Source organism: Buteo buteo, chromosome Z (assembly GCF_964188355.1).
Source record: "Buteo buteo chromosome Z, bButBut1.hap1.1, whole genome shotgun sequence".
In the NCBI taxonomy this organism is placed as follows: Eukaryota; Metazoa; Chordata; class Aves; order Accipitriformes; family Accipitridae; genus Buteo; species Buteo buteo.
In genome coordinates, this window is record NC_134204.1 from 26,658,135 (window position 1) to 26,676,982 (window position 18,848).

The following is an 18,848-nucleotide window of genomic DNA, read 5'->3' on the forward strand; positions in this document are numbered from 1 at the left end:
GTTTTTATGATTGCAGGTTTTTTCATCCGTAAATGACTCGTGTACCTGAAATGCAACAAATTATGGTCTGGCTTTTTCTGATACCTACTGAGCTATTCTTACTCTGTTCACTGTGTATGATCACACCATGTATAAAGATTCTGGTTTAGTATCCATTTCAATCTTTTTTGGGGAAAAGAAAACAAAAAAACAAACAAAACCAGAACAACAACAACAAAAACACACACGGGGAAAAAAAAACCAACAACCAAACAAAAAAAAAACCCAACCCAGAATCTTGTTTCTAGATAGACAAAGGGCTGAAGGAAGAAGATAAGAACAAAGTATTATGTGGGTATTTTTGTGTATAATTCTGCTGAAATTTTTAAGAGGTGATTAAGGGTAGTATTGCTCCATTATGAAAATTTCACTTTCCTTTTGAAAGCAAGCTATTGATTTAATTTAGCATCTCCCCAAGCTACATATTCAGTAGGAATTGCTTCATGACATCTAGAGGAAGGATCTAGTATAGGAAATGTTTTCAAATCAAAACTTCTTAATAGCATTAAACATCAGTGTCCCAATCTTACAAATTATAAATGGAATGTTAAACTGGACAATTCTGATTCCTGAACAAAGTGCAGTGGAAAATTTGTCACAGAAAACAGTCTCATATTTCAGGTTTCATGTGTTTCCTTTTTTGAAAGCAGAATGTTTCAAATTCTGCTTCTGAAATGTACGATTACTACAGAAATAGATAGATAAATATGGAGGCAATTCTTAAGTATCCAGATAAGAGAAAGGTGGGCAAGAAATAAAGTTCTAAACTAGGCCAGAACATGCAGTCCTTTCCTGTTTGATAAAAGTAAGCAAATTTGAATAACAGCCCGTTTGAAAACTCAGTGTGCATAGAAGGAGATGTGAATGTGAAAACGTAATATGCAAACATAAGTAATGACAAACATTGTGCCTTTTGTTTTAGCTAAAAATTAAAATAATTAAAAATGCTGGGTTTAGAAATGCACATTGCCTTTAGTTTCAATGGCATACACACTTCAGTAAGTGAATCAACATAAAAAATGCATTTAATTGTATCTTTCTCACCCTGTTCCTCAAGGGAATTTGCTGTTCTCATTCAAAAAAGATTTGTCTGTCTCACAGGTTGCTTAAAATTAACTTTTTTGGAACCTAAAAATAGCGAAGCAAATAATACTGTCTGGAATTAAATCAAGTAACCTTGATCAAACAATTAACTCATCTTCTATTAAATCAATATTTGCTGATGCTAATACTGGAGCTAGTTCCAGTAGTTGGAATTACAGCCACTGATTTAGTGTCTTTATTATTAGTAATTAGGCTGCTGTCTTTCCCCAGTGCTACCTCTCAAAGCTAGTACTTGGCTGACTTGTAGAAACTGGCCTAGGTGATACCTACAGTACATGCTCTACACACTGGTAAAGCTTCTTCATAAGGCTGAAGGCCCTCTCTGATGGTGTGACTCCATGAGTGTTGAAATGAGTTCAGGTGTGGGCTGCCACAGCCCAACTTAGATCAACTGTGTGGAGCCACAGCTTAAGGCTGTTTTAGCAAAACAATTTTTGATTATATAAACTCTTACAAAAGCAGGGAGAGTTCCTGCTGTTGCAATATCAGTATATTCTCTTTGGAATTTCTCAAGATATTACTGCAGTGGTGCTTTTCAGCAGCTTCAATTCACAAAAAGTACCATTCTGTCCATCTTCAGCAGCATTTCTAGTAGGGCACTTAACTGTGACAAATCAGGAATTAATTTGCTCTGATGCACTAACGTGACCATGAAGCTCTCTACTAGACCTTTATTTATACTCTTTTCATTTGTATAATATAGCCTTTGCTTCTTGGATCTGATTACGTTCTTTTGGCTGTTAAGTTCTCCTTAAACAATAGGCTGATCTGATGCTTACTCTTGTTTGGGGAAGGAATTTTTTTTTTTTTGGTACACTCTCTGGTTTGCAATAGCATCTCAGTGTTTGTTTTGGTCCTGAATTAGCTGATCAGAAATTAGTTATTCTCCAGATCCTGAAGGATGTTTTGGTTCAGATCTGGCATTATGCAATCCAAGATATACCTAATGAACATACGTAACAAAGTGGGAGATGCAACAGCAAAATTGCAGTAACAACAAATAATAAAGTTTGATAATGGGATTGCAATGTAAAAATTACTGTAAGGCATCAGACTAGACTACCTTACTATTCTCTCTGACCTTCAAAATTTTTTACATTTCTCGTGATTCTATGCTCATTAGCAAAAAGCATCCTGCTCCCAAGTATGGATCCATTGTTATGATTAAAAGATGGATTCTTTTCCCTTTGAAAGATAGGCCACAAAGAAATTTGCTATAATGTAAATTATGGAACTGTTACTTTTGTCTATAACCCTCAAACCAACATCAAGGTAAATAGAGAAAATACTTAAAGGAACATAAGACTATGAGGCTACTGCATAATTTGGGAATTTTACTTTTCATTATTTTGTACAAAAACTAGTATGGGAAACAATGTAGTGATTGGGAAAAAGATGTTCTGGGATCACAATTTGTGAACCTGAAAGTGCTGATTCTTTTCATTTATATGTGATAACTTTTTTCAAAGTTACTACTAAGAAGGATGTCTATTGTTATTCATCCAATAACATAGGTGCAGTGGCATTATTTAGTAATGAATAGGAAAGAGGAAAGACCACATGACTATAGCAGCCAATACAGGTCCCTTGCAAAACTATCAGAACCTGGATGATGTTGAGAAAGTCTGGTGAATGCTGATGTAACAGCAGATTATAACAATGTTGTCTTTGTAGACATCTTAATATTTTTTGTTTTGGCTACCTATGATGTGAGGACTTTTTTGAGATAGATTGCTTTCTTCTCTGTACTACTGTCTTCGTTAGCAGTCATCCAGATCTACAAGGCAGTTTATCTGTTTCTGTTACGTATTTGAAATGAAGTACCAATATATAGGTTTTTTAGGATATTCCATATGGATAAGCCCACAGAGAATCTTTAAAAATGTTTTTAATTTAAATTATTCTCATAAAAATTATTATACATTATACCTAAATTCAGCATTTCCTAGATGCAGTTTTTTGCAGTGGTTAAGAGCCTTTTTTTATAAAACTGTGTCTTATCTTACAGGGCTGTGGCTTTCGGAGGTGGGGTGTTATCAGTGGTGTAACTTTTTACTGTAATAGAACCAGATTAACATGATCGCTTGGTTTAATTGCAGATTGGCAAAAGAAAAAGTTATGTATGAAAAAGAAGCAAAACAGCAAGAAGAAAAGATTGAAAAAATGAAAGCTGAAGCATGTGATGATTATGGAATTAAAAAGCAGGTAAAATATCCTAGAACTTGTTTTGTAAAATCCTTCTTTGCTTTCAGTTAATCATAGTCATCCTTAAATAAAAGAATCTCCTGTACTTTTTTCCAGACTCCTGTTATATAAATACTAGACTAAAATCCTTTATCTAGACTAAATCAATTATAAAAGTCATAATAAGGATTTGCAGAAACTTCCTTTACTCCAGAACTGTTAAATTATAAGGAGACTGCATATGGATGGATTACTTAGCACTTGGCTATCATTCACTAACAGCGTGTATGAGGCCATCATGAACTCGCTTTCTCAGAAAGACCAAGAACATGAAAATACATGGTCTGCATGCATTTAGGTAGACTTAAGTGCTTGCTGGTAAGTGCAAATGTTACAGTGAAGTGAGAATGCTTGATAGTTAATATGAAGATGAAACATTTCAACTCTTGAGTATACTAGTATCCCTTTTTGGTAAAATCACAGAGCTCAAAGAGAGTGAGCAATGGATAGGCAGCTGCTTCTAGCAGCTGCTAGAGTTTATAGCGAAGTCACTGACTAGCAAGGTGCATGCTGTAGTTTCATCTGCTTACGACCATGGTTTACTGTCACTATTACAATATGATTAAATTTTTCTTGGAAGGTTTCCCAGAAAGGACAGTGGTTGCAGACAGCTGGTACATGCCCTTTTGGAAGGAAAAGGAGCGTCAAGTTTCCTTCTCACTGGGAGGAGGCTTGGATTTGGGAGATTTGTGTTTATTCTTTACAGAAGTGTGGCATGCCTGTGTTTAACTGTGGCCTTTCTATTCTTTCAACTAAATATGTTATCTTTTAACTATGTGTTTTTCACAAGAATTTCCAAGATATTTTCTCTTAAACGTTCACAGAAACTGAAATTATAAATTAAAATTATTTTCACTTGTTTCAATAGTCTGGTGTCCTCATGTTATAAAACCTAATGTACTGTTCATAGAATGGATCATAGCATCATAGAATGGTTTGGGTTGGAAGGGACCTTTGAGATCATCTAGTTCCAAACCTCCTGCCATTGGCAGGGGCACCTTCCACTAGACCAGGTTGCTCAAAGCCACATCCAATCTGCCCTTAAACACTTCCAGGGATGGGGCATCCACAACTTCTCTGGGCAACCTGTTCCAGTGCCTCACCACCCTAACAGTAAAGAATTTCCTTACCTCTAATCTAAATGTACCCTCTTTCAGTTTAAAGTCATTACCCCTTGTCCTTTCACTACATGCCCTTGTAAAAAGTCCCTCTCCGGCTTTCTTATAGGCCCTCTTTAGGTACTGGAAAGCTGCTATAAGGTCATCTTGGAGCCTTCTCTTCTCCAGGCTGAACAACCCTAACTCTCTCAGCCTGTCTTCATAGAAGAGGTGCTCCAGCCCTCTGATCATCTTTGTGGCCCTCTTCTGGACTCACTCCGACAGGTCCATGTCCTTCTTGTGCTGGGGGTCCCAGCGCTGGACACAGTACTCCAAGTGGGGTCTCACAAGAGCGGAGTAGAGAAGAAGAATTACATCGCTCGACCTGCTGGTCATGCTTCTTTGATGCAGCCCAGGATACAGTTGGCTTTCTGGGCTGCAAACACACATTGTTGGGTCATGTTGAGCTTCTCGTCAACCAACACCCCCAAGTCCTTCTCTGCAGGCTGCTCTCAATCCATTCTCTGCCCAGCCTGTAGTTGTGCTTGGGATTGCCCCAACCCATGTGCAAGACCTTGCACTTGGCCTTGTTGAACTTCATGAGGTTCGCACAGGCCCACTTTTCTAGCTTATCAGGGTCCTGCTGGATGCCATCACTTCCCTCCAGCGTGTCGACTGCACCACACAGCTTGATGTCATCAGCAGACTTGCTGAGGGTGCACTCAATCCCACTGTCCATGTCTCTGACAAAGATGTTGAACAGCACCAGTCCCAATAGTGACCCCTGAGGAATGCCACTCATCACTGCTCTCCACTTGGACATTGAGCCTTTGACCGCAACCCTTTGAGTGCGACCATCCAGCCAATTCCATATCCACCGAGTGGACTATCCATCAGATCCATGTCTCGATTTAGAGACAAGTATGTTGTGTGGGACAGTGTCAAATGCTTTGCAAAAGTCCAGGCAGATGACATCAATTGATCTTCCTTATCCACCAACGGTGTGACGCCGTCATAAAAGGCCACCAAATTTGTCAGGCATGATTCGCCCTTAATGAAGCCATGTTGGCTGTCACCAGTCACCTCCTTATTTTTCATGTGCCTTAGCATAGTTTCCAGAGGATCTGCTCCATGATCTTGCCAGGCACAGAGGTGAGACTGACTGGCCTGTAGTTCCCTGGGTCTTCCTTTTTTCCCCTTTTTTTAAAAATGGGGGTTATGTTTCCCCTTTTCCAGTCAGTAGGAACTTCACCGGACTGCCACAACTTCTCAAATACGATGTTCCCTCAGGACCAGCAGATACATCTCATCAGGTCCTATGGACTTGTGCACCTTCAGGTTCCTTAGATGGCCTTGAACCTGATCTTCTCCTACAGTGAGTGGTTCTTCACTCTCCCAGTCCCTGCCTTTGCCTTCTGTGACTTAGGTGGTGTGGCTGGAGCACTTGCCGGTGAAGACTTGAGGCAGAAAAGTCATTGAGTACTTCAGCCTTCTCCATGTCCCAGGTAACCAGGTCTCCCGCTTCCTTCAGGAGAGGGCCCACATTTTCCCTAGTTTTTCTTCTATCACCAACATACCTATAGAAGCTTTTCTTGTTGCCCTTGATGTCCCTGGCTAGATTTAATTCTCTCAGGACTTCAGCTTTCCTAACCTGATCCCTGGCTGCTCGGACAATTTCTCTGTATACCTCCCAGGCTACCTGTCCTTGCTTCCACCTTCTGTAGGCTTCCTTTTTGTGTTTGAATTTGTCCAGGAGCATCTTGTTCACCCATGCAGGCCTCCTGGTGTTTTTCCTCAACTTCCTCTTTGTTGGGATGCATTGTTCTTGAGCTTGGAGGACCCTTGGAGGACCCTTGAATATTAACAAGCTTTCTTGGGCCCCTCTTCCCTCCAGGGCTTTATCCCATGGTTCTCTACCAAGCAGATCCCTGAAGAGGCCAAAGTCTGCTCTCTTGAAGTCCAGGGTAGCAAGCTTGCTGTGCACCCTCCTCACTGCTGCAAGGATCTTGAACTCCACTATCTCATGGTCACTGCAGCCAAGGCTGCCCTTGAGTTTCCCATTCCCCCGTTTTCCCATTCCCCCGTTTTCCCATTCCCCCGTTTTCCCATTCCCCCGTTTTCCCATTCCCCCGTTTTCCCATTCCCCCGTTTTCCCATTCCCCCGTTTTCCCATTCCCCCGTTTTCCCATTCCCCCGTTTTCCCATTCCCCCGTTTTCCCATTCCCCCGTTTTCCCATTCCCCCGTTTTCCCATTCCCCCGTTTTCCCATTCCCCCGTTTTCCCATTCCCCCGTTTTCCCATTCCCCCGTTTTCCCATTCCCCCGTTTTCCCATTCCCCCGTTTTCCCATTCCCCCGTTTTCCCATTCCCCCGTTTTCCCATTCCCCCGTTTTCCCATTCCCCCGTTTTCCCATTCCCCCGTTTTCCCATTCCCCCGTTTTCCCATTCCCCCGTTCAAACAAGGGAAGAATAGATTAAACAAAACTCAAATATAAAAATTAATAAAAACAAGGTCGGAGAAAGCTCTTTTAGAACAAGCTAAAGCAAATTTTTGGTAAGTTCAGATTTCAGTTCATGTGCCTATGACCTGCCTTGCTTTCATTATACCATGGGAAAGAAACAGAAATAAAGAATTTGTATACAAATAAAGAATTGTATTTATAGAGCTGAGCTGTCTTCTGCCTCACCATGGACTGAGACTGTAAGTAAGATCCTAAAAAATAGTAGTCTTTCTGAAGATCTGCTGGTGCTAACAAGAACTAATGAATGCAATTCCCATTTTTAGTGTCCCCCATTCATCAGATTATTTGACTGCACTGTGATATTTCCGCAGTGACCTGCAAGATATCATCAAAGTCAAAAACAGTGGAGGCTGTGAACTTCTGTGAAATGAAATGTTACACACTACTTGAAGGTATTCTCGGAGACCAATTACAAAAGCCTTCACAGAGAACAGTCTTGATTCATTCAGAAATTGCCTGATCCACTTTGAAAGCAATGAGTTCCTCCAATGATGACTTCACTTCTTGTTCTTTTAGTGCACTTTGCATTCTGGAATTTGTTAATATTTTAGGTTATGAAGAATTTGGAGGCTCAGAAACAATGCACACGCTTTTCATAGGATCAAATCTGTTACTCTAAATAAAATTATATAATACCAGCAGAGTTTGCTCAGAACCATATTTTGGATAGATTTAACACTTTGACATGTTCTTCAGGAAAAATATCTGTAGTTACATATTTTAAGAATTGTTTTTAGTTAATAATTCCTAATCTGAATAACTGTATTTATTTAAAAATATGGTTATGGTTTTACTTCAGTAATGAAAAGTAACCTTTGGGAGATGGGAATGAATTCAATCATTTGAGACTAGGAGAATAATTTTAACTATTATTTTAGCTGAGGTATCAGCTAAATCAGATATGTATATACAAATCAATCCAGAGTTGAGGGAGGGCTGCTTAAAAAGCTTAAAAGCATTACTCACCTCTTAATGTACTACTCTTCTCCTTTAGCTTTCTAGTTACAAGTCTGCAGTAGAACATACGGTTTAACAGTACAGAAGTGACTACAGGAAATTTTACTTTAAAATTAATAATGCCATTCCTACAGCAGATGTAGACTACAGGGTGTGTCTGGTATGTAAGGAGGGATCAGTCCCTTTGTTGTACAATAGTTACGGTTTTACTCAATATTTTTGCCCTAACTCCTTATGCAGTGGGGCAGCTTGTGGTTCATGTGAACTCAAGTGATCTCTAGCTGATGCAGTGACCAGCTGGTGTAGTTGGCAGTTGTTAGATACTAGCTTTCACCTGTGCTGTCCAGACAGATTTACTTAATGAGGAGCAGATTCAGTATCAGAGAAACAAAAAGGACAGTTTTCTTGCAGTGCTGGTATACACTGACCAAGATTATAATTTGAAGACCCTGTTGTAGGGTGCGAGAAGACTTTGTTAAGGTAACCAGAATAGTTCCCTTCCTCCCATCTGAATATGTAGAGTCCCAAGCATGTTTTACCTCATTGTCAGAGTAAGCCAGGATAATTTGCTTCCCCCCTCATCTTCTCTCACCTTTGCATGGGCACCAGCCTGAAGATGGATCTTGGAATTTGGACAACAGCACCTGCAGTATGTCAGCAAGTTCACTAATAAGCAAAACAGGCCTTTGCATTTGTAGGATATGTTAATTGGCACAAGTTGTATTATCTGCCCCTGCAGTGCTTTCCTTTGAGCTTCACTACCAAGCAGGGCTCTGCTGTGTCAGGTCCACATTTTGATTAGCATCAGTGTCCCAGGGCTCCCACTGTGGTAACACTATGCTTTCAATAAAGCCAGACCTTTCACTCACTGAGTGTTTTGCCTCATAACTTGAGGGGTCTGCACCTATTTTTCACCTGTAACTCCCCTATACTACCATTGTCCTGGGTGCAGGTTGTATTTGCACTGCTTGCTGTGCCTCAACTCACATCAGCTAAATTCAGGATGGGTGAGGGGCAAGGAAGCCCTTCCTTTTCCATCACTTACACCTTATTTAAAAAAAAATCAGTCTGCTATCATCTGGGGTTTTGTCTACAAAAGGCAGATGAGAAATTTAGAATTTAGGGGAAATCTTGTAACAATTCATTTGAGCCAAATTTGCAGGAAAAAAACATAATAAATGAAGAGCAGTATTTGGAAAAAAAAGGCTATGAAAGAAAAAGATTTTATATCTCAAAATCACATTATCTTCAACCATCAGACTTGTAGGAAAAAGGGTTATTAAGTACTTTAATAAGATTGTTTTCAATTTAATATTTTATTAAAAACTGAACTATTTTATACAAAATTTATCAGGTTTGTAGAAGTCAGGAAAAAATATTTAAAGACTTTTGATATATTCCACCAGGTGTAAACTCTGCATATATTTTCTGTAGAGGGTCATGAAGAACCGTGACTGGTAGCAACAAGTAGTGCAATTGTACCTCCGTGTGGATTTTTTCATAATGAAGCCTTAGTTTCTATGCATTTGTAATGATTCTCAATATATGAAGATTTTACACAGAGCTTTGTAATACTTTAATAGAAAATTTTCACACTGTAATCACTCATGAGAGCAGACTAATGGTAGGAACCAGTAGTTTTATGTATTTCTGTAGTTGTTGATGGGTCTTGTACATAAATGAACATCCTTTCCCAGCTAATGCTTTTATCTCGAGGCTTCTGAGTGTGGGAAAAGCCTGAGGTATCTACTCCTTGTTTCCTCTCAGTGGGATTGTAGATGTACTCTGGTGTTTTTGTTAACTGTCAGCACTTTTACTGATAAATGATAAATTTTTGTTTTTTAAAAAGCTATCCTACAGTTCCAAATTACTTCTCCAGATGAATTAAAAATCCAATGGACTTAACATAGAATTTAGTATCTGCGTGTCAAAGAGTACATAAGTGTACATAAAGTACATCTTGCTAATACAGAGGTTTTTTACAAGCATTAGTGAAAACAGCAGTATTTCTCTTGCTTTGTTGAGTGAAATGTAGAGTAGCTCTTGAAACAGCTAAAAAGAAATACATTTGGAAACAATGTATATTGTTTTGGAGAATTACTGTGGAAGATGAGAATTTGCTGCTAATCTTGTTACTGGAGGAGTTCTCGCTGAAAGGAACATTGTAATGTTCTGTAACTTTTTCATTTTTAAATGTCTATTAAGCCCCAAAGAAATATTCCTGTTAACTCAGTTGGCTTTTTACATTTTTAGCTCTTTCCAGTCCCCACCTGATTGGTTCAAACAAAGTTTCATTCTTCTCACCAACCAAATACAGTCAGATTAGCTGAAACATACAGTTTCACTTCAGTTTCTGATTATTTCCATAATTTATTTTTTTTCCCCTAAGAACATATGATCTTTGCTTAATAATCTGGAAGGTAGCTCTAGTTGCTTAGGTAAAGAGGCAGTGGAAATAATAATGAAGAGTCTAATGTTCCCCTTTATGTATTTGGACAGCATCCTTAACAAGCATAGTTTGTTTCCTTAAAAGCTAGCAACTTGGAATTCTCTGTACTAAGTACAGAATAATATTCCTAACACACAGGTGATATTAAAAATGCTTTCAAACTTTGGTTTTATTGCCTGATGTGCTTTCTGAAACAGACCAAATGATGAAAAAACATGACTGTGATCCTCCTTTTTGCCTTCCGTTTTCCAAAGGTTGTTTTCCTTTTTATCTAGGCAGGTTTGGATTCCAGACTTTATGCTGAAGATTAAAGGCACTCGTGCAGTATTTGGAATAAGTTAGTATGGCAACATTCCTGTGGTAGAAATGGAATGGTAGAAATGCCACTACAATGGGACATGATTAATTTCTTTTTCAGTTGGGCTCGCGTTTCCTGTGCTCTAGAGGGAGAAAAATCTGGACTTGACTTTTCTGCCTTCTATCTAGGGAACTTCCCATGTCTGTTCTGCTTCCAATTTTAGCACAAATATTTCCCCAGGTATCTCACCTGCACAAAACAGATGAGGGACTTCTCCCAAACCTTCAAGCTTATTTATTCTAAAACATCTCCTAACCAGCCTGCTACCTTTTAGCAAAGCATGCATTATTTTAAGCATAGATTCAGGATCTATAGCTTATCTTAACAACCAACCCCAAAAAATCTACAAAGAAAAAAACCCCAACCCCCTCAACCTCCCCCACAAAAAGTTGGCGGGCGGGGGGGGGCGGACAGAGAGAAAATTTGGCTATTTGTTCTAACAAGTTTGAGCTATTCTTGTTGGGAAAGCAAGTCTTTGTTTTTTCAGTGTTTTCTTTACGTCATTCCCAAAGAGACCTCTTCATTCAGATGTTTACCACCTCTCACCTGTTTACAGGGTGAGGTTTATACTTGCATCAACATGGATCTGTTCAGGTAGCATTTTGAGTTGCTGGAAGGAAATGTGCTGCCTGATGATTAAATGACAACTTTCTGTAATGGATAATTCCTTTATCATTCTCTAAGTTAATTTTAAAGGAACAGTATCTGTAATTTGTGATACAGTGTGTTTAATTAAAAACTCTTTCAGTGGAGGACATAGAGTTTTGCTTCTGTCCTCTGAAAAGTATCTCCATTTTTTAGCTTTAAGTCATGTGGTGTTCTCCCTCCATCCCCCACTGCTGACAATGAAGAAAACCTGACAGTTGTACACTAGTGGAAAACAGCCAGTGACAAACTGTTTTCCGAAAAGACCAAAGGAACCTTTCTGCCTTTTATGTCCTAAAGAGATCTGCTTTAGAGGAAACAGGATTAGCCCTCACCTGAGAGGAGCTGCAGAGAAAGCTCATTTGAAATACTGAGGCATTAGATCTAGAGTATTTTCTTCTCCTTCGGCTTTCTTGATACAAATGGTAGGTTGTTTGTGGTTGATACATGGCCATTTCAGTTCTTGAAGTGCTCAAGCACTATAGAAACAAAACAACGTTCTCTAATTCTGTACTGCAAGCTTTTCTTCATGGTCTTTCAGAAGTGTTTTGATCAACATATTTGACAACTCACCTACAACGGACTGCAGTGTGCTCATGTATCCTGTATTTGTGGATAGCTCAAGCTTCTTTTGGGCCTATGTGAAAATAAAACTAGTTGCTTCAAAGGAAGTAGAAGTAATAAAACTTGGTTTCCTACAGTTTTTATGTATGTTTGGGGTTTTTTTCTCCTACATCACTATGTCACTGTGCCACCATCCTGGCCCAGCACCTTGGGCCTTTATGTTCCCTGGTTACTAGTGAGGCAAGAAGTAATACCATGCTGTAGATTTAAGTCACAAATATGTTGATAAGTCAACCAGTAGCCTTAGCATGACTCTTTACTTTGTGCTACAATCTCTAACTTAGTAGGATTCTTAATTTTGGAACCGTTGGTGTTCGTGATACTTAGAGATGGCCTTTTTTCTTTTGGGTCCTTCCATCAGATATGGTTGTAATTAGTCGATGGATTCCAAGTGGTTTACAAATTTCTCATGAAAAGAAGTTCAAACCAGTAGCACTTTTCTTAGCAAACTGAATTATTTGCATGTCTTTTTCTTTTCTTCCCTACCATCTTTGAGTAGATCCATACTGTTATGATTATCTGTGCAACAGTCAAAGGGCAAGTGATTATGAGGCAGTATTTAAAAGCATGAATACATATTTATGTGTGTATATATATTTGGTACATATATGACTCATTCACATTTATCACATTTTTTAGCCTAGCTCTTGTGTTTAGAACACCACTCCTGTCATATAAAGCAATATTGTCGCTATACCCTGTGACCCAGTAGTTTATTAGGCTGTCCTTCCAAGATCAAGGAAAGACAGAGACCCCTATGGAGGTATTCTTGTTGTTGTTTTCAAGTTATTTGTGGAACTGCATATCTCTAAATCTCTTGGTTAGATGTGGGTCAGCTGGGAAAAAAATAAAACCAAACTCTGCTTCCATATTTTTGAAGTTGATAAAAATGATGTCCCCATTATACAATACATATCAGGCTGAGCAAAATAGCTTCCTGTTGCAGAATACTTGGTGTCAACACTCATACACAGAAATAATTATTTGTATTCTTAAATTATCAAATATTTGTTTTAGTATAAGTACTTGCTTGATCTAGGAAGTAGAGAGTCTGCCTCTTGTGAGCAGCTCTGATCTGCCTAAAGTTAGTAGCTTTGAACTTTCATTGTAGGACCTGCTAAAAATCAAAGTTGCATATGCTTAAAGCTTTGGGTATTACCTCCTCAGCTGTTTCGCACAGAGTCATGTTTGGCCTTTGTGCTTATTTTGAATGTGTGAAGTAATTGTCTGATTTTAGTTATGGTGCCCTTCCACTTAAGCAACTGGTAGGTGGATCTGTATATTTGCATCTGTTCTGCTTTATCTGTCACTGCAATCTGGAATTTATGGGAAACAGATTGAAGGCTACTGATAGTGCATTATGCACACCAGTTCTTTGACATCTGATCCAATTTACAAAAAATCCACATCGTGTTTAGTAAATAGGCTATATACACCCCAACAGTTAGAGAGCTCCATCACATCTGAGGAAACTGCTTTCTTTTGAAAGATGCCAGACATCTGCTCCCTTAGTAGAAATACCTTGAATCCTGAAAGACAACTGACTAGAAATGTGGCAGGTTGAAGAGATTTGTTTAAGTGGCTTTCTCAGTACACTTAAAGGAAAGGGGATGTCATCCTCACTGTAGCCACAATAGCTCTTTTGGTCCTGTGTGCACTTACTGACAGCACATACAATTTGCTTCTCCCTGTACATATTTTTGTGCTTTATTGCTTTTGTCTTAACACTGTATTTAGATGCACTTCAGTTACTTTACTTTTTTATAATATTTCTGTTTGGCATTGTAATTCACAGAAACCTTGCAGATATTTATGGTTCTTTGCAAAGTTAGATCAGTTTTCATGTAATAACTTCCTCTGTGACCTGCTTATAATTTAAGCTCCTTAGAGTTCAGTCAGAAAGTTTGATAGAATTTTGATAGAATTTGGAGAGCAAACACTTTAAAAATTCCAGTCCTAAAGCTTATCTAATTATTTGAGCATTTGAATTTGCTTTATTATATACATTTGTAACAGTAAATGATCTATTTGGGATTATCAGCATTACTTGAAAAATTGTGGTTTATGCAGAAGTTATCAAAGTTCACATAGATAGTTTGGTAATCAACTAATAATATTGGTTCCACAAAATTCCTGTTCCAGTCTCCAACTGTTTGCACCTACTGAGTATGGTTCCAGGATTTATCATCCTTATGTTTTTTATTATTGCATAACTGCAGGCAAATGTAAATAAAACCCAGCTACCCCTTTGGATCTCAGTCAAATTCTGTTTTGAACAGAGTGACTGGGGTAGTTTTGCTCTTTTCTTACGGCAGCCAGGACTACAGTTTACAGATGCTAGGTTTATATGCCTTCCCAGATCACTGATTGAGTGGCATATATCAAATAAGTTACTACTTTTCATCTACCAGCTTTATAATACACAACTATTTAGCAATGCTGGCCCAAGGAAGCCTTTATTGGATAGTCTCACTCCTGTAGGTATTCTTTATAGAACAAATTTCTACTACATAAAGCAGAAGGCATCATCTCATGCAGTTTATGGCACACCTCATTCTACTGAAGTTACAAACCTTTATTTATTAATTCATTGCTGAAAGGGTAATGTGCAGAGTTCCTAGTCTTATTTTTAATACAGTCCAACACCGAATGCTTAAAAGAAAAGTGATAATACCAATGAAAACTAGAACTTGGGTGTGCTTATCTTTTTTTTCTTTTTTTAAATACTTGTCACCCATCTTTGCTTCATTAGACAGGTTTTGCCCTAGATTCACTGAAAGAAAATGAGAAACAAAGTTTTTAAATGCTTTCTCTCAAAAATTACTTGAACTAAGAATTTAAATATATGACACTTAAAAACATTGTGATAATGCTTTACTACGTAAGGCTTTCCTGTATGCATAAATACATTCTTAGCTGTAGCTTATCTTCCCTTTTACAATGACCCTTCAGTACAGCAGCATTAATACTGAAAGGAGAATACAATGTAGGAATGACAGACAGAATGAAGTAAGGTATTGAAAGGGAACACCTTCTGTTGCATGTTATCCTGAATACAGAAGAGGTTTCATATTTAAATATCTAACAGATTTTCATTTCTAAACAGATTTAACATTAGTGAAAAATCTGCATACCTTTTCTTCTCAGTGGCTGGATTTCAGATCCAGAAATGTTCCATGAAATAAATGTTCCCTTGTTTAAATCTGAAGTTGTTTTCTGCAGGAGGAGGCAGGATGTTCAGATTCAGTGGGGTGCCAGTTTAGTAATTTTGTTCAAAGTGCATGGTGAGAATAATCTTTCTCGTAAAATGAAGCACAAGGATAAGTAATAACTTTTTATGCATGATAAGCATCAAAAATAGAGCCTGCTGGTCTTTGGTTTTCATTTTTCTTTACCTTTGTCTTTCAGTCAGAGCCTCCTGCAGTGTGCACACAATGTGATCAATAACTCAATAACTTTTTTCATGCAGTAATTATCTCTATGTGGTATTATCTGAACCCTGTTTTTCTTTATTACCCAAAAGATGCAGGAGATATTTATATAACCAGCTGATCCCATTTTGGATGAAGCTGCTTCACGACAGCAGGAGAAAGTTTGTTTTAAATAGCCTTTTTAACAAATGCTGTATGAAAAGCTTACTAGCAGTACTTTTTTCCTAAGGGAAAAGTTATTCTAAATACTCCTTTGCACTTAATACTATAATTAAGCACAAAGTAAACAGAAGAAGTGTCCTGCAAATTAACAGAGTTTTAAGCAATTATGCTAAGTGAGTATCTTTTAATAAGAAAGCCTATTCAGAAAATAGGTACAACTGTTCTGAAGTTCCTAGATGATGACCAGACTACTGATTTTTCAGAGTAAAGACTTATCTTAAAAAATAATGTTCCTATCTGGAATACATTCTCATTTCATTGGCCTCCAATTTTCACAGATCGAGATCTTACAAGAGTCACGAATGATGATTCCTGACTGCCAGCGCAGATTAGAAGTTGCACATGCAGATCTTACTCAGCTACTAGTAAGTATAACACCATAACCCACTGATCAAGAAATGCTGCTGTTCCTTGATGAACTTGGATAAACATGCTTGTCTACAGTGCAATTGCAGCATATTAGAACTGGATTGAAGAATTACTTTTTATAGGTCCCAAGACTAGCATCCTATAACATCCCAATATTTCATTTTAGATAATTGTCTTTGCAGACTTGGTCTTCAGTCTATGAAAACTGTGTGTTAGAATATTAGAAACTGTCTTTAATGGAATGTACACTCAACATACACTTAAATACTGAACTGCTAGAATGGACTCTGAATTCCTGTGCTAGTTACACATTCATAAAAAATAGTTCACCCACTTTAGGTAGTTTTCTAGATAGTGTAGGTGTATATAATATGCTTGTAGTGAACTGAAATAGTCAAAATGCTTTGCTTACTACTTCTGTTATGCTATGCACAAGAAACAAGACAGCTGAGTCCTTGCTGAGTACTGCTTTATGTTTTATTAGTGAGGTGACCACTAGTGCCACATTTTTAAGATACAAGTATCTGCAGGAATAATAGTATCTTGTACAAATAGATTCACTGAAACTATACTAAGTTTGGAGATCATCATGCTTACTTTAAAAACTGCCTTCTCATCAAAAACTCAGCTACACATGTAAATGCTTCTGTGAGGCTAAAAATATATACCCTAAATTAAGCCCCAGACACATTTGATGGCTAAAATGCAAATCCCTTCTCAAAGGAAAATTCAAGGTGTCTTATAGTCAGGTAGTATGCCTCTACTGTTTTCCAAAATAAATGCTCAGTACCTGGCAGGATTTAGAGTCCTTCTGTCATTTAACTAGTTACTTAACAGTTAGCTGGTCTAGATTTCAGTGGCATGCAGAAGTGGTGCTATTGATCCACACAGCATGCTGTACAAACTTAAAACAAGGAATGGGGGGGAGTTACTATTGTTGTTAAGAATTTGGAAGTCTTCAAGAGTTGCTTTCTGTGCTTAGCTCACCTTCAATGCTTTCACTAAAATCAACTGTATAGTAGTATGTTTTTTCAATTGTCAATCTGCTTAAGCTTTTTCCTAACAGTACTCTTGTTCTGAGGTCTGTTGTTATTTATTCCAGTTATGCTGTCCTTGGTCTTAAACATTTAACAGAATTAAATAAAGGTATGCATAGGTCAAATCACACATAACAGCCATTATCCTGGACCTTAAGTAGGATAAAAGAAATTACCTGTGCTTTGAGTCATGTAGAACTAGTGTTTTCAATAATGATATATCCCTTGTTTCATAGAATGATAGAATGGTTTGGGTTGGAAGGGACTGCAGTCCATCCACTTGAGAGGTATGGGAAGAGAGGTTGCCAGTGAAGGCCAAGGCAAAATAGTTGTTGAGTACCTCAGCCTTCTCCTTGTCCGTTGTTACCAGGTTTTTTTCATTTTTTCATTTTCATAGTTAACCTTCTTAAATTTAATGCCATGTCAATTAATTCCAAAGTACTTCAAAAATTTTGTTTTTGATTCTAGGAAAATGAAAAAGAATTGGAAGAAGCCGAAGAGTATAAAGAAGCACGTTCCATACTGGAGTCAGTGAAGCTGAAAGCCTAGAAAGTCTTTCAGTACTCTCTTTATATGCATTAGCAGTAGGTCTATTCCACACTTTCATTTGACTATGGCTTTATTACTATTGTTGACTTGCTAAGGTTCCCTTTATGCAAACTGGCCTTTCTCTAACTGCAAGATGCATCAAATAAATGATGTTCTGAAACATCTGTGTGTTCCATATTCAGGCAAAATAGAAACATTTCCAGTTCACCTTGATTACAAAAAGGAAAAATAAAGCCAATTTAATGTAAGCATAATAGTGTAATAGCTAATATACAGAACTTAATCTGAACAGTTCAGGCTAAGAAACAATGTTTAGCTATGTAAGGAATGTGAAGGACCAATAAATACTTTAGAATGAAATAGAATCATAGAATGGTTTGGATTGGAAGGGACCTTAAAGATCATCTGGTTCCAACCCCTCTGCCATGGGCTTTAGAAGCACCTTATATCTGAAATAATTTCAAGCCATTATAGCATAACAATCTGTACTGAAAGAGGAGGTGGACTAAATGACCCTTCAAAGTCACCCATCTTTTTTCTATGATGCAATTTATCTGTAGTTTTATTAAGTATGTACTCCTTGTTTATCTTTGAGCCCAACACAGAATTAAGAGCTGATTCCAAGTCTTTTTCAATTTGCCTGGCGTTGATTCGTAGAGCCCAATTCACACAATTACCATTGATCAAAATACTGTTACTTTTTCAAGAAACAGAATTTAGCAGCTGACTAGTATGTTGTCGATTGGATCTCCTGGTAAGAGTTCTGGCCTGAAAGCTTTTCCTGAAAACACCTTGGCCTAAGTGAGGTGTTTTTGAACAAAGCTCAAAGCCCAGAAGGTGAAAGAGAACTAATGGGTAAGGGAACAATGCTTAATCTGCCTGGAAGACCATTAAAACTTTTATGTACAAAAGCTGTGATTCTTTCAGAATAGCTTCTCTAAACAGCAAACAGTATGTTCTGCTGATGAACAAGAAAGCTTTTTACATTAGTTTTTCTAGTTTGAAAGTGCTCTTGCATGTTCCTTAAAGGCAACACAAAGCACAGTGTTCCTTTTGTGTGGTGCTATATTGAATACTCTGAATAAAATTTTTTGTTAATTTGCCTGAGTTCGGGTAAACTGCAGTTTCAGTACCTCTATTTGTGTACCTTAAGCACATTGAGAGTAATAAGTCTAGTTCTCCATTACTCTTAAGCACTGCTC

The 18,848-nt window shown here is 37.9% G+C and overlaps 1 protein-coding gene across 1 annotated transcript in view; it reads left to right on the forward strand.

Annotated features, from left to right (window-relative positions):
* Positions 1 to 18,753, forward strand: part of TBCA (tubulin folding cofactor A) — a 34,311-nt gene extending 15,558 nt beyond the window's left edge. The window contains exons 2-4 of the mRNA XM_075019631.1: positions 3,243 to 3,348; positions 15,970 to 16,056; positions 17,566 to 18,753. Coding sequence (XP_074875732.1) covers positions 3,243 to 3,348; positions 15,970 to 16,056; positions 17,566 to 17,646 — 274 coding nt within the window. The 3' untranslated portion in view covers positions 17,647 to 18,753. The remainder of the gene's footprint in view (positions 1 to 3,242; positions 3,349 to 15,969; positions 16,057 to 17,565) is intronic.
* The last annotated feature ends 95 nt before the right edge of the window (positions 18,754 to 18,848 follow it).